General features: G+C 37.0%; 2 protein-coding genes across 2 annotated transcripts; one reads left to right on the top strand and one right to left on the bottom strand.

Moving 5' to 3' along the window:
- The first annotated feature begins 797 nt into the window (after positions 1–797).
- Positions 798–1,542, top strand: LOC119654441 (39S ribosomal protein L30, mitochondrial). The gene is made up of 2 exons (XM_038059841.1): positions 798–993; positions 1,053–1,542. The coding sequence occupies exons 1-2, from the start codon at positions 869–871 to the stop codon at positions 1,465–1,467; spliced, it is 540 nt and encodes a 179-aa protein (XP_037915769.1). The 5' UTR covers positions 798–868; the 3' UTR covers positions 1,468–1,542.
- A 7,055-nt stretch (positions 1,543–8,597) lies between these two features.
- Positions 8,598–14,307, bottom strand: LOC119655856 (torsin-like protein). The gene is made up of 4 exons (XM_038061975.1): positions 14,028–14,307; positions 9,334–9,602; positions 8,820–9,265; positions 8,598–8,755 (listed from the first exon to the last, which is right to left on the bottom strand). Exons 1-4 carry the CDS (start codon positions 14,212–14,214, stop codon positions 8,650–8,652), a joined length of 1,008 nt encoding a protein of 335 aa, XP_037917903.1. The 5' UTR covers positions 14,215–14,307; the 3' UTR covers positions 8,598–8,649.
- Positions 14,308–14,401: the final 94 nt, after the last annotated feature.

A 14,401-nucleotide genomic window follows, 5' to 3' on the forward strand; every position in this document is an offset into this window, starting at 1 on the left:
CCAACATTCTTCGCCATAGATACTTCAGTTGTCTTGGAGTTTTTTCTAATGCTTCACAAAATTTACCGTTTTGTTTGCTTCGACTACATTTTCACAGTTCGACCACTACCTTTTTTGGGAGAAGCCTAGCCACTTTCTTAATGAACAGTAAACTTTGACTTTTGCGTATTTAGCTATTTTCTGAATGCTTTTATAATATTTAATAATCATCTCAATGAAGTCACAAGACAGCTGCCCATTGTTCATTTTCGGCCCTTTAACGCGTGATACTTGCAATGAAGTTAATCATTGTAATATGCGCCAGGGAGCCCAGGAGTTCTAAATACAACACAAAACATGACGGCATCTCCTTATGAGCAGTAATCGCGTTACGTGTTGCGATATAAAATGATAACTTGAAGTATCCAAGTTTTTTTTTGGATACGGTAACCGCTTACTTTATTATTTTTCTGTAATATTTCTGTCTAACATAGAATTAATAATAACAACGGTACAAAACATCTGTAAAAGTTATTGTTTTTTCATTCACAAATCATTTAAAAAAAATATCGCATGGTTTTCGAGATATTTGACTTCAAAGTGTACTGCAATAGCTGTCTAACTTTTTAATTGGTTGACTGTATATTATATTTAAGATCTTAATGTCTTCCAGTCACATAAATTTAAATAAATGCATACGTCCATCGAATATCCTAAATTAAGACAACGTACATCGGAGCATTATTGTATTTCCAATATATAGTGTATGTAACCAATTTAAAAATGCACAGAACCCTAGCACTAGTACATTTTCTGACAGCTGTTCAGAAAACATAACCTAAAGAAGTAGGCAATCGCTCGTTGGTAGTTGCGTGAGGCTTCGGTTGCAATGAGTGCGAGGCTGCTTCAAATTCAATGCTGTTTTGTGCAATCTGTGCGCAACTACGGCAAGCTAAATAAGCACCTTTTGTTTAAGGATGGAAAGCGATACGAAGGCGTGATATACTATCCGAGGTAATCATTCAGTTCTCCTGTTGAAGTGTGATTATTCTGTCATTATGACAACATTCCAGACGGCCGGACCAAGAGGATCCTCCAATTACACCATCAAAGCTCCTTCGAGTGCAACGGATAAAACCAATGAAAGGAAACACACATTGGGAGAAGAAAATCCTTATTGATTTAAAACTAGACACGAACATGAACGACTTTGCCATTGTCAAAAATATCCCAGAAAATTGTGAGCGGCTGTGGAAAGTGAAACATTTGGTGAAGATCGTGCCAATCACATTTCCATATGGCGAGCCAACAGAGAACGACATTGATCACACATTTTTAAAGGAAAACGGAGAATGTATTGTTACGAAAGAAATCAAAATTGATGATGGCAGGGTCGAAGCTACTCGGAAATTCGTCGATGATACACGTAAACTAGACAGTGAAACATTAGTAAAGGACTCTAGGTTGAAGTGGCTGAATCCCTTTTAATTATAGAATTGTAGTTGAGGATTATTAAATATATTTTCGGTTCTAAACATAATAAATATCTTATTGATTTAAAAATTTATTATCTATGAACTGTCGAATTTAACCAGTATGCGGCGTTTCCACAAGCTTGAGAATCACCCTGTTTTTTGGTCCAAGTTTTTTATTATGACTCCGATTTAATTAAAATTTCATAAACGTATTTCCTATCATAAAAGTAATATGTGCCAAAGTTAGAAGCAAGAGTGTTCTTTCGTAAAAAAACAAGATAGAGACCGGAAATTCTGGGGGAATAATACAGTAGTTTCTGGCTACGCGATGCTAGAATGTTCTTCCTAGAAGCCATGCTGTAGTTGAGCTGCCCTAGTGAATGAACATTAGTTGGGAGTTAGAAAAGATCTGAAAGCCACACTGATTGTTGTCACTATAAATTTTGCTCAAAACGATATTTTCCTCCTAGATCAAATCAGGAGTCGCCAGTAAAGTTACGTCTGGAAAAATTCAAGGTTTCTACCTTAATTCTCGCCGTATGAAATCTAATGCCCATTTGGATCATCAAGATTGAATTTCTTCTCGATCAGGTGAACTTTTCTCGTCAAAGAAAACAGCGATCCTCTGAGCTACTATACATAATATAAGGTAAAAAAATCTAGTTTTAAAAAAACTATGTTTACGTAGAGTCCGTATTAGCAAACGAATTCAGACTGCATCTGCCCTGATCAAAGCCGTAAGGCGCCAAAGCCCTCAGGTATGAACAAACGGGAAAGTTTTCTCAACGGCTCCCTTACCATCGGTGTGTTATTCGAGTTATTCGACTCCTGTTGCCTTTCGGTACCCTTCTTGGGCACTGATGTTTTTTACCATCAGGTCATTGTTAATAGCGCTTTGCGATACCTCTATTTGATTTTGCATCCAATTTAAAAGCGTTAATCTCCACCTTTTAAGTGTACGAGAAAACCTGTTTATTCGTATAGCGCACTTCATGACCTCCGACTTAGCTAGGTTGATCATTCACTATAAATTAAGCTAAATGATGAATTTCGTCTCTGAAAAAGGATTTCTCAAAATCCTTATCAATAATATTGCTCGAAATGCCATTGCTGATCATGGGAAAGTAATCAACATCGCAAATTCGACCTTTCCATAACTATAGGGGCTATATTACGCAAAATGTCAACGATAAAAAATTGCAAGGTTGATGGTCGACTTATCTGCTAAATGGATGATCAGAATGCAGCAAAAATTCCCAAAAAAAAACATTCAACAAGCATCCAATAATGAACTACTCTATAGCAGTAACATGTTTTTTGAAAATGTACCCAATTCTCGCAGAAAAGAATTGCCCACGAGAAAGAAGAGGGTTTTGCTTATTGCAAGCTATTCTGTAACATAGCTAACCAAGCAAATAGACTAATCGTAAAAAAAGTCGAGGGCATTTTTTTCGAAAATATGATGCTGAGGTGTTTTTCGATGAGAAGTTGTCTGAAGGGCCTCTTTTAATTTCTCTTGAGTTTATTGACATTAAAAGTTGCAACAATTGATGAAATAGGTGAATTTGTAATGAATCGCGATGGTTTTGATAGAAATGCACAAAATTGATATGGTTCGATCAATTAAGGAGTATTAAGATATTTCAGGGACTAAGTCCCTATCATAGTCTGCAAACAACCCAGAGCTCAATGCTGCTGAAAGGTTTCAGCCCTTATAAATCCAATAATATTTAAAAATTGAAGGAAATCGTTAGATTTATTTGATACAATTCAGTTTCACTAGAATTAAGAAAGTTTTAAGACGATTATGCAGAGATATTTGGAACAAATTCCTATCCTTACGCTCCCTCAACTTCTTTGAAAGTCCACTATCAGACTGGTGCACTAGGCTTTCCGTTTACGAATAATTCGCCCAGAATTTTCTTATTGAGATTCACTGCGCCTAATCACTCACCCGACATAGCAACATTTGTCCTTTTTATAAGCATAAATTTACAAGTAACCATATAAATTTTCTGTATTTCTGTCAAAATCGTCGTTTTCATCACAAATTCACTTATTTCATCATTGCCCTATAGTGTAAATAAAAATAAACAAGTCGGGAAACCGGAAGCTGGACGCTTCAGGTACGAAAGGTTTTGTGCATTTCTTAGTACGTAGCACGTAATATATGCATATACAATATTATGTGAGAATATCCATTTTCGGATGATATTGACATTTATAGCCTCGAATTTGCAAAGAAGCGACGACTTTGACGTATTATAACTTTGTTAGCAATAGTGCGATTTCCACCAAACTTGGTAACATCATGCTCTATGTTACACCCTATATTGTTGCGAAATTTCGTGGTCTTAGCATGAACTTAAGGGGTGTTTTGCAGCGAATTACTAAAAATTATAGTAATATACTATTATTAACTTTATTTGTGCAGATATCAGTGTGGAAGGTATTTCGGAGCCCAGGCACCATATAGTGGCAGCCTCTTGATTTTTTTTAGATTTTTCGGTTGGGTAGTTTCTGAGAATGGCCCCCGTAAAGGAATGGTCACTTTCAACCCCTCGCACTCCCCACCTTTCCAATAAATGTCAAAACTAAGACCGTTTTCAAAAAGTACTAACCGAGACATTTAATTTGATACCCCACATGACTATATTTGATGAAAAAAAAATTACACCCCCCTTTTGCATGTATGGGGACCCCCCCTTAAATTCGACGTAAGAGGATGCAACTCACTGTATGCGTGAGCGTTCACAGTTCCTACCTTTCTACCAAATTTGGTGTCAATCGCTGTAACCGTTTCTGAGAAAAATGCGTGTGACGGACAGACAGACAGACAGACAGACGGTAAACCGATTTTAATAAGGTTTTGTGTTTACACAAAACCTTAAAAAGGCCCGGCAGACAACGGTTCTTATCGAAAAACCGCTCAGCACCACATATTCGCAAAAAATGCCCTGGGTTTTTTTTGCCGCTGCTGTACTCTCGGCTTATCCGCTAGAATAAATGCAAATTTGTTGAAATCTCTTATACTGTATAATTTAAAAGGAATTCTACTATCATTCTTAGAACACAAAATTTGAATGGAATGTAATAAAACTCAAAAGGAGCTCAAATCCGCTAGAACGATTAAACTATACTTTTGTATTCGCGAGCTTACCAGAACACTTGATCTTCGGGTGCATGAAAATCTGAGCTAGGTAACCTATCCACAAAGACAGATTTTTCCAGTTCTGCAATTCCGGTAAAGAAATGTGTCTGCATCTTGGTTTATGTATCAATCGCTGGACTATGATCTAGGTGACCAAGAAAGCTCAGCGACATGATTATTAAGAATTAAACTCTAGGGAATCCTTAAACTCGGCTCTCACAAAGGATAAAGTGCTTTAATTAAAAAAAAAACAACAACAAATACAACAAAAAGCATAAATCTTTCTTAGAGCCTTTGTAATTTCATCGTTCAACTTCCAACCAAACTCATTTGAAGTAACAGAAACTAGTCAACAAGCTCATCAAGCTATTAAATGAAACTACCAGCAAGTTCAGTGATATGAATTCTTAAACACATACCTTAAACTCAGAAAAAGAGCTAATAAAATTAATATTGAGAGTGACGTTCAAAAGATTAAAATTCTAAACGGTAAGAATCCTCCAGTTCAATTTGCAAAGTATCTCATGCAATAAAAAGGAATAGTTACACCTCAATATAAACAGTTTTGATGTGCAGTTTTAAGGGAAACAACATGAAATCTGGCAATTACAGTAATATACTCTTTCCAAAACTGCCAAGGAAACCTCGATTAAGTAAAATCAAGCCCAAACCGGCTTTAGAAAAACAATTCACAGACTACTTATTAACCACTACCACAACAAACAATATCTTTAGAGCCACGGATCTGGAAGATTGCGACCAATGCCTCCAGAGGGAGAAGAGCGACCGTGTTATTTCTAAAAGATTTAATTTGGCTTGATGTTACAGTAATCGGCTACCCAGAGTAGTTCCATCATATTGAATCTAGAAATAGAATTCGAACGAGCCATTTTTGAGGAAATCAAAGGACTGTTCAACAACCGCGGGGCAGCTTCACTATCGCTGCAGATTGGGATATGTACATTTGCCCTTCAATCGCTCGTCAGTTACGCAGGTTTTCACTCTAAGGATCGCATATATTTCAGTCTAAAAGACTGTTTCACATTAACCGAAGGAAAACCCACTTCTCGTTTTTATTCGAAAGGAAGACTCCCATAAGCTGTAAGAGCTCGTTTCATTTTTGCCTCAAAGAGATTCTTATCTAAAATAACTCCCACTTCTGACGAGAGCTAAAGGATTATTTCCACCATCTCTGGAGGTATGCCATCGTGATTTTATGTGCATTTACTGAAAGCCCATGCTGAGGCACCAACTGCCAATGAAATCGACGGCACCAAAAAGATTTTAGATAAGCGCACAATCACAAGCTCCGAAAAATATCCACAAATTGCTCCGTGGCATTGCACGCATGTAAACGCCTTTCAGAGTTGCGAGATAGTTATCTTGGAACCTTACGAATGGTCCTCAAATGCCATAGCAAGAGAGGGTTTAATTTCAATCAAAAGTTGGAGTGCTAGTAGCTAGCATTGGGTAATGCTGTGATCATAAAGTGGGAACAAATGTTTGATAAGGACAAATGGCAGAGCCTAAATGCTGCTGGACAGTAGCATCACAATCGTAACGAAAATCCTGCGATACGCCAACGCATCTGGGATATTTCATCAGACCTCCGTCATCGAGTACAATAATGAAGCACTACGATCTGGGTGATCAAAGGCTCTGCTCTTTTCCATCACATACACATGTTATCTCAGAAATATGCTAATTAAACAGAAAATATGAATGGTATATAAATGGTATTGGAAATTTGATTATTCGATTAAATTACAAACCTGGACAAGTTTATTACAAATCTTGGTTAGCAATCTAAATCACAGTATCATGTCGCATTAAACAATTATTCTGACTTTGTTTTTATAAACCGTTTAGCAGAATAATAGCTTGTAAATGAGTCAAATTTTATAAATCCACCGATGCTCTAATCATTCAGAATAAGCACGTAAATTGCGTTAGAAACAGGGCTACAAACATAGGCAGGCGAAAATAATATTTCGTAAGACTAAAAGAGCTTGGATCTAATCCACGTTTGCTTTGTTGTGTTGGTCGACAGAGAGTATGGAGTGGGCTTTACACTAAGGGTTGTAATTGAAAACCTAGACGGTTCGATTTTCGTACCCAAGCTCCTGGCTTTTTTATCAATAACTATGACATTAAAACAAATAAATTTACAACAAATACTTAAAACTTCTTCCTTGGGTTCAATGCATTTGAGCTCACGAATTGCCGTCGAGGGATTTCGCAGCCGTAGTGTTCTGGTGAAAAGCGCCTTCAACAGAGGATCGCTCGGTGATCAGACGGTGAGTGAGCCGTATCTTTTTCATCCTTTCATTCAGGAAGTCATCACGATGATGGTGTTTTGGACGTTACTTACGTTGATCCCGAGCTTATTTGTAAGTTTGCGATTCAAACACTCCATTGAATTCCACCACGTATGGTCCACAGCCCTTCCAGTCTCGGTTAAGCGTTGGGTTGAATTCAGTCATTCGAACGAAATCGGCCGCGTTCATTCTCGCTTTGTTCAGCTCGATGGCTGTGGAACCTTGATTTTCACTAGACACAAAGTAAGCACAACTAAAATAAACAAATTACTACAACTCATTCTGGACTAAAATTATAAAAATCAACAGAAATAAGGAAAACACTATGTCACTATTGGGTTAATTACGGATGGGATTTGTTACTAGCGATATGAGAGTAATTTTACATATTTAGTTATGTAAACTGCGATGCAGCCTTTTTTTGATTCCATTGCAACTTTAAAGCTTTGGCTGTTGAATTCCATACTTCTCACAATCGTCTTCAAAAATCTAACAAAAACCAAACGACCAAGATAACTTCTTGAATTGATAGGAGGAGCAAAAGATAAAACCAGTGAATTGAAACAGTAATAGAAAAATAAACGTCAATTTGCAGAATTTAGTAGAGAAATTGGAACCTAATATCTAGTTTGTACGATTGAAATAGCGGAAAATGGGGAAACCATATAAATAATTTAAACGTCAATACCTTTCCTATTATGCAGAATTCGGGGAAAAGAACGAAATTTATAGCGGTACATGAAAAAAAGCAAGTAATGCGGAAAATCCTAGAAGGTTTCAATGTCGATTTCGTAAACAAAAAAGCGAAAATAATTATTAATTTGAGAAAGAAATAAGGTACCAAATATTATGTAGGAGCATCGAGAAAATCGGAAAAAGTAATAGAAAACAAAAGTAATATTAAAGATGTTGAAAGCCCACTTCTTCGTATTTTGGTTTTCATTAGAAAGGTTGTTTATCAACATCAATACGCACCTTGGTAGGATAGGGTACCTACATGCTTACTTTCTCGATTATTTTTAACCAGAATCTGCCCAATTTTGAAACAGTTAACAAATAAAAACATGTCGAAAACCTTCTTTGAAAGGTGCTACTTGCGACCTTTCATTTCATACCCCACATGACAATATACGATGGACAAAAATAGTAAACCCTTCTTTGCATACCTCTCCTTAGGCTCAAGGTGGCAGGATGTTGCTCACTGCATGCGACGGGAGTCACAGTTTCCACCTGTCTACCAAATGCATACCAGTAGTAATCGTTTTCCAGTAAATGCGTATGACAGACAGTAAACCGATTCCAACAAGGTCTTGTTTTACACAAAACCTTAAAAAAAAGCAAGCAATAAATGCCTTCGAGTAGGGTATGTGGAATTACTTCTAAGCCAATTCTGATAAATTATTCGTTAGTAGTAGCTACCCATTGTTTTCCTTACATTCACCTTTGATCCATATTTAATATAAAGCAGTCCACTTCTTGATTTGAAAATGCTTGTTTGCTTGATCCTGAAAATATCATCCATAAAAAATGGCAAAACAATATCTGATCTGAGCGTCGGGATGATGAAACTCAAATATATCACCACACCTTCATAAATCTTTTGCTAGAAAATTAAGTAACGGTTGGATGGTTGGATAAAAAAAAATCACAAATCCTGAAATGCAAAGTCTCATGAAAATAGAGTAAAAAATTTAATATCATTATAAGCCTATTAACTAAATACAGTTCAACTATTTACTTCAACCTCCACTTTTTTACTTAGCCGCTTGCAACCAGTCGTCGCGAACAACCCTAGTTCTCTATCAAATGTAACGAAATTGTCAATTATAGACCTAAAAAGATAAAAAAAGGAAGTAATGCGAAAGTCTCAACATTATATCAAACTATAAAACTCACTTTATAACATCCTCTTTTGGCTCAGCACCTAATCTTCTAAACTCAGCCCGCAAGCAATTTTCGACATGTGCCTTTTCCAGTGGCAAAAAAGGTATATAATGATCAACTAGGCTTTGCTCTATAATACCAGCTTTCTTTAGGCCGCCATCTAAATTGTATGCACCTAACTCAAGAATTTTCTCAAAGTCATGCAGTTTGGTATCACGGCGATAAGCTCCATACTTCATTAGTTCAGCCAGGCGTTTCGATACCTCCACACCTGCAGTGTTTGAAAGGAATATAAAAATTGACCGTCTAAAATCAATCCCATTCAAGTGGGTGTGATGATCAAGAAGCGACGCGATGGATTCAAAAACTCCAGGTGGCATTTTGTCAACCTCATCGAAAATGAAAAGCGAACGAGGACATTTCTTTACAGCTTGACGTACTTTATCATTAAGTTCACTCTACGGAGACATAAGAAAACGGGACGATATCACTTAAAGACTCAAATGCACCTTAAAATAACAGTTACCTTATAAATATCACTTTTTGAGTCTAACGGAAAGTCTGATCGTCCCATAAATTTGTAAACGTATTGGCTTTCTAAACCCTGGCGGTAAAGATTTTTAGCCATCAAGTCTGAGACAAAATTTTTGCCAGTTCCGGGTGTCCCATGGAAACTTATGACTAGAGGTTTGGTAGGTGTGCGCTCCTTATCCAAATGCGCTTTTAATGCTGGAATTAGCTGCTGTATTACGATGTGTTGACCGAAAAGATGGTTTTCGAAATCACGTTTTAGACCTGAACAAAAAAGGAAAAAATACAAAGACTATATTAATTTAATATAAAAAATTTAATCCCCAGATCAAAATGTTGATTGCCGTTACTGCCAAGAGCAGCTAAAATCTAATTTTTAAGGCTATAGTTTAAAATAGGCCCCTCAATGAAACTTATTAGGGATAAAATTCAAAAGCTAGATGCGAGCGCTTTATACTCTAGCTACGTAACGTCCTGTAGCTCGGTCAACGATTATACTATAATTATAATGAAAAGGTAATATGATCACACGATTATAATCGCAATCGCTGGAAATAATTACACGAGCAATTACGTAATTATGTGATTATATAATCGCAACCACTGTAATGATAACTGTGCAATCTCCGTCGTCATAACTACAATTGACGTTTAGTGTTTGACAACGTCTGCCTTTCTGTTCTCTAAGATGGTGCCAGACACTTTGCTGCCACTAATTAAAGCGCATAGAACGACGAGTTCAAGCGAAGAAAGCGGGTACCTCCGGCCAAACAATCGTACCAGAAACCTAGCAAATAGGTGAAGTACATTCACGACAACCATCATTAAATGAGGCCGAAGCAGCTCTACACAATCAGAGGAATAAAAAAGCTCGTTGTGCTGATTCGATATCGGAAGAGTTGTGGAAACAAGGCAGAGCATACTTGCCAAATCTCCTTGATTGTTATATGAACTTATGAAATAACACTGTTATCGGTTGACGCAAAGCATTATATACCCATTATTTAAGAAAGGAGATAAACCCCGCTGTAACAATTACGTCATATAAAATCCTGACAAAAACCATTGAAACAAGGCTAAGGTCATACACGGAAAATACCATTGGTGAATACCAAGGTGGCTTCAGAACTGAATACTCAACTGTTCTCATTAACGCATGTGTTTGAGGAATGCTGGGAAGATGCTTGTAGACTTCAAGTGGGCTTACAGTAGTTTATATTGTAACTCTACTCAAACAAAGAAATCGCTGTTAGTATTTGGCATTTAAAGACGGGGTCAGTGATCTGAGATTTTTAGAGGCAATATATTTGGGTCCCGAAGTGCCTTTGATCATGAATGTTTTACTGAACTGATTTGTTGTAAAAAGAAAAAAGGACAATTATTAGGACGTAAGTTTGGAAATTATCCTATTCGTCGCAGTGATGGTATTCAAGGAATCCCGATGATACCTGGGTGTGATTTCTTAGATAGATCCAACAATAAATCCGTGAATACATGGGCAACCGGTGCATTTTCCAAATTTCCGAAGATTTTAAACGCTGTGGAACGCATTCACACTGCTATATAAACCATATAAATTAATATACGAGTTAGAGTGAAACGATATTCTACGTACGAAAACAGGGGAAATACTGAGATTAGATATTACTGCCGAATCAGAATCGAAATATGCGAGTAATATGCTGTTGGTGCCAAAAAATGATGACAATTATAGAATGCGCGCTATGCATGTTGTATTTGTTGAGTAGTTATCATCAACCAAAGAAATTTGAAAATGTACAGCCTTTGTAACACCAAAAAGTTATTACGAATAATAACTTGTCCTTTCAATTCACCTGAAGTTTTCTCAAGGGTAATGAAGAAGATTGTAAACGTAACCCTATTCGGGAAAGTTATCGTTTACATGGACGATATTCTGATTTGAATAAAGACGATTCAAGGAAATTTCGATTTTAAAAATCTTGTTAGAAAAATTAGACATGGCGTTACGGCTAACTGGAAAGATATTTTTTCCTTGGGCTATGAAATCAGTTCATAAGGTATATCACCTGAAATAAACAAAATTAATTAAGATTTATCAAGGATTTTTCGAAAATCTACCGATTAATAAACGAGTTATTGCGAATAATCTAGAATTTCGTTGGGAAGGGGACCAACAAAATGTGTGCCAACCAAAATAAAGAATTCACAAGGTATATACTGACGCAAGTGAAAGATGAAGAAAACAATAAGATATGTATGTTACTTCAGCCACAGCACCACTGATCTAGAGAGTAAATTTAACCGTTATGAATTGGATATGATCAACCAGAGGTCCTTTATGGTAAGAAATTGAAACTCCTTTCGATTGACTCAGAGGTGGCCGCTAAATAAGTCTTACATTCCGAACGAAATAAAATCACACAAAGATAGACCAGACTTTTGGCTACCAAGAAGTGTGACACTTTGTTTTTATGTTCTACGGAAAACAAAGCTGTAACACTTTCATCCATTCAATACGACACAGCGATTTAAGACGATTTGGTTTGGAAAATTCTGAATTTGATTTGCAAAACTAATACAGTATATAAACAATATAAATATATTAATATACGCTACAGTGCTCAACAAAACTTTGCTCATTATTACTATTTTTTAATTTAGTATAGCCAAGACCATACAGACGTGATGAAACTGGAAAGTAAAAGCGGGACAAAAAATAGACCATCCGGGTTGAGGTCTAGTCAAAGTCGCAGCCCGCTTTACGGTCTCTTTATGTGTTGCGTGTCGTGTTTCTACAACACGTCTGTGTACGCGAATTCCTGTAACCAGCCAACAAATTATACAGACAGTGTGTGACATTATGATATTATTTGGATTACAATTTTTGACGATTGATTTGGAACCTAGTTGGAAAATCACATCATTATACAAATGGAAACCAAAACTTCGCCGTGAAAATGCCAGCAACGCATCTGCGAACTTGACTGACAGGCTCAACGACCAGATATCACGTCTCAAGGCTTCTAGACTTCCCTAGGCAGTTCCACCTCCTGTGTATAGTCTTCTAACGTAGACCTTACGACATTGGCAGTATACATTCGTCTACTATACGAACTTCTTCTGCGGAAAGTGGCACATTAGCTTTAAATGCGAATTTTTGAAGAACATGCTATAACTCGCCAAACTAAGCGGAACTACACAAAAATCAAAATTGAGGGTTATTTGAAAAGGCCAATGGAACTTATTTTTGAAGACGATCCACCGACATTTGCCATTGCTGGTTCCAGAAAACCAATCACAGGTTCCTGCCAAACGATGCAGGAAGACCAAAAAGTCATGTGTAAGAAACCAATATGTTTGCAGCATTCTATAGAATCTTGTTTGTGTGTGTTTATTTGGTAGTAATATTAAATAATATATGAATATATTGTGTTGAGGTAAATATATTTTTACTTTTCCCAGTTTCAATAAACATTTATTATGGTAAATTTACAAAAACATTAAAAAAAATCTTGTTATTTTCTGTGGTTTATTTTATAATAATCACTTTTATTATTATACCTCCTAAGCCATTGAAACAAATTAGACAAAACCTTTAAATTACATAGGATTGCTTAGATTCCCAACATCCGGGGCTTCAATATTATGGGACTATTTGTTCGACAGCTACTGCAATCCATACTTGGAAGTGGATACACGAACATCCGGGTGTATGTTTTGGGGTTAAATATTAATATAAAGGAATACTCGCCGTTGCGAAATATAGATCGAATTTGTTGCTGAATTTACTTTCCCTATTTTATCAACACATTGAATGAGACTGTCAAAGGCGTGGATTGGTACCCACAATGGAGCATAAAACCTGGGAAATGCCTGCTGAACCAACAGCAATAGCTCTACTACCGAACCCTATCTTCACCTCGACGATGTGATCGCTGGGAGTTCTTTCTTTATGAAAAACTGCGGACGGAGAAGGATGAAGGTGAGTCTCCCGCGCCTAAAAACGGGACAAAATGTAGCAACTGGTCCTCCAGGTTGAGGGTTGGGTAGGGCTGACAACCCTACACGGAAAACCGATGTTACGAAGCCACGAAAGGAGCCTTGCACAGGATGGATTTTACAACAAATTAACAATTTGCGAAGTTTCTCTTGGCTTATGCTGACGATATCGACATCATGGGAAGAACCTCCCGAGCCGTACAGACTCCTTTCATCCAGATCGAGCAGGCGACGCGAGGTCTTGGGCTGCACATCAATGAAGGCAAGACAACATATATGGTGGCAACGTCAGCATCGAAAACCAACCAACCAACAACATCAAACCGCACTGGTCACACGGGACGAATAGAGATAGAAGACTGCAACTTTGAGACCGTTGATAATTTCTCCTATCGAAAATCACAACCAATAACAGCTACGATGGTGGATTCCGCGCACGGTTGTTGGCAGCCAACAGAGCCTATTTCACCATAGGGTCAAAGGTTTTACTATACAAGACAATGATCTTGTTTGCACAGATTAACTCAGAACAACATAGTGAGGGTAACCTGAGAAAACGCTGAACTTTTTAGAAACTTCTACCATAAATAACAAGATTTCTCATCGAGGCGAAGAGCGGTGCTCTATGTCATCAAATTTTGGAGAGGACAACGGCAGCAGATAATCCACATTATTTACACTTAAACTTTGCATTGTCCAATTACTAACCTTCAACATCACCAATAATATATTCGTCGATACAACATTCGTACAATTTACAATATGAATTTCGTTTCAAGAAATCAAAATTGTAACCCATTGCGCCCAGACCAATGCCGACACCTATCGTTACAGGATCGATTAAACTATAACACGATTTTAAAGCAATTACTAAGATTAAAATTTGAAAACGCATCTTAGGTTTGTTTGAGTTTCCAGTCAAATAAATCAAACTACGTTCCTATCGGACGCAGCTGTCAAGCGACCGGACCGGAATGACTCAGAAAACATATGATTTCATTCATACACTTTTCCCGCCTGATCGAATCTTGCATATAATTTCTTAGATGTTTCATTCTAATCCAAGCTCAGTATCGTCATTT

This window comes from Hermetia illucens, chromosome 4, assembly GCF_905115235.1.
Source record: "Hermetia illucens chromosome 4, iHerIll2.2.curated.20191125, whole genome shotgun sequence".
Taxonomy (NCBI): domain Eukaryota; kingdom Metazoa; phylum Arthropoda; class Insecta; order Diptera; family Stratiomyidae; genus Hermetia; species Hermetia illucens.

Coding starts and splice junctions, on each gene's coding strand:
- LOC119654441 (XM_038059841.1), top strand. CDS start 869: ATGAGTGCGAGGCTGCTTCAAATTCAATGCTGTTTTGTGCAATCTGTG. Junction 994..1,052: donor GGCGTGATATACTATCCGAG/GTAATCATTCAG, acceptor ACAACATTCCAG/ACGGCCGGACCAAGAGGATC.
- LOC119655856 (XM_038061975.1), bottom strand. CDS start 14,214: ATGCGTTTTCAAATTTTAATCTTAGTAATTGCTTTAAAATCGTGTTAT. Junction 9,266..9,333: donor CAAAAAGTGATATTTATAAG/GTAACTGTTATT, acceptor ATGTCTCCGTAG/AGTGAACTTAATGATAAAGT. Junction 8,756..8,819: donor CCAAAAGAGGATGTTATAAA/GTGAGTTTTATA, acceptor TTATCTTTTTAG/GTCTATAATTGACAATTTCG.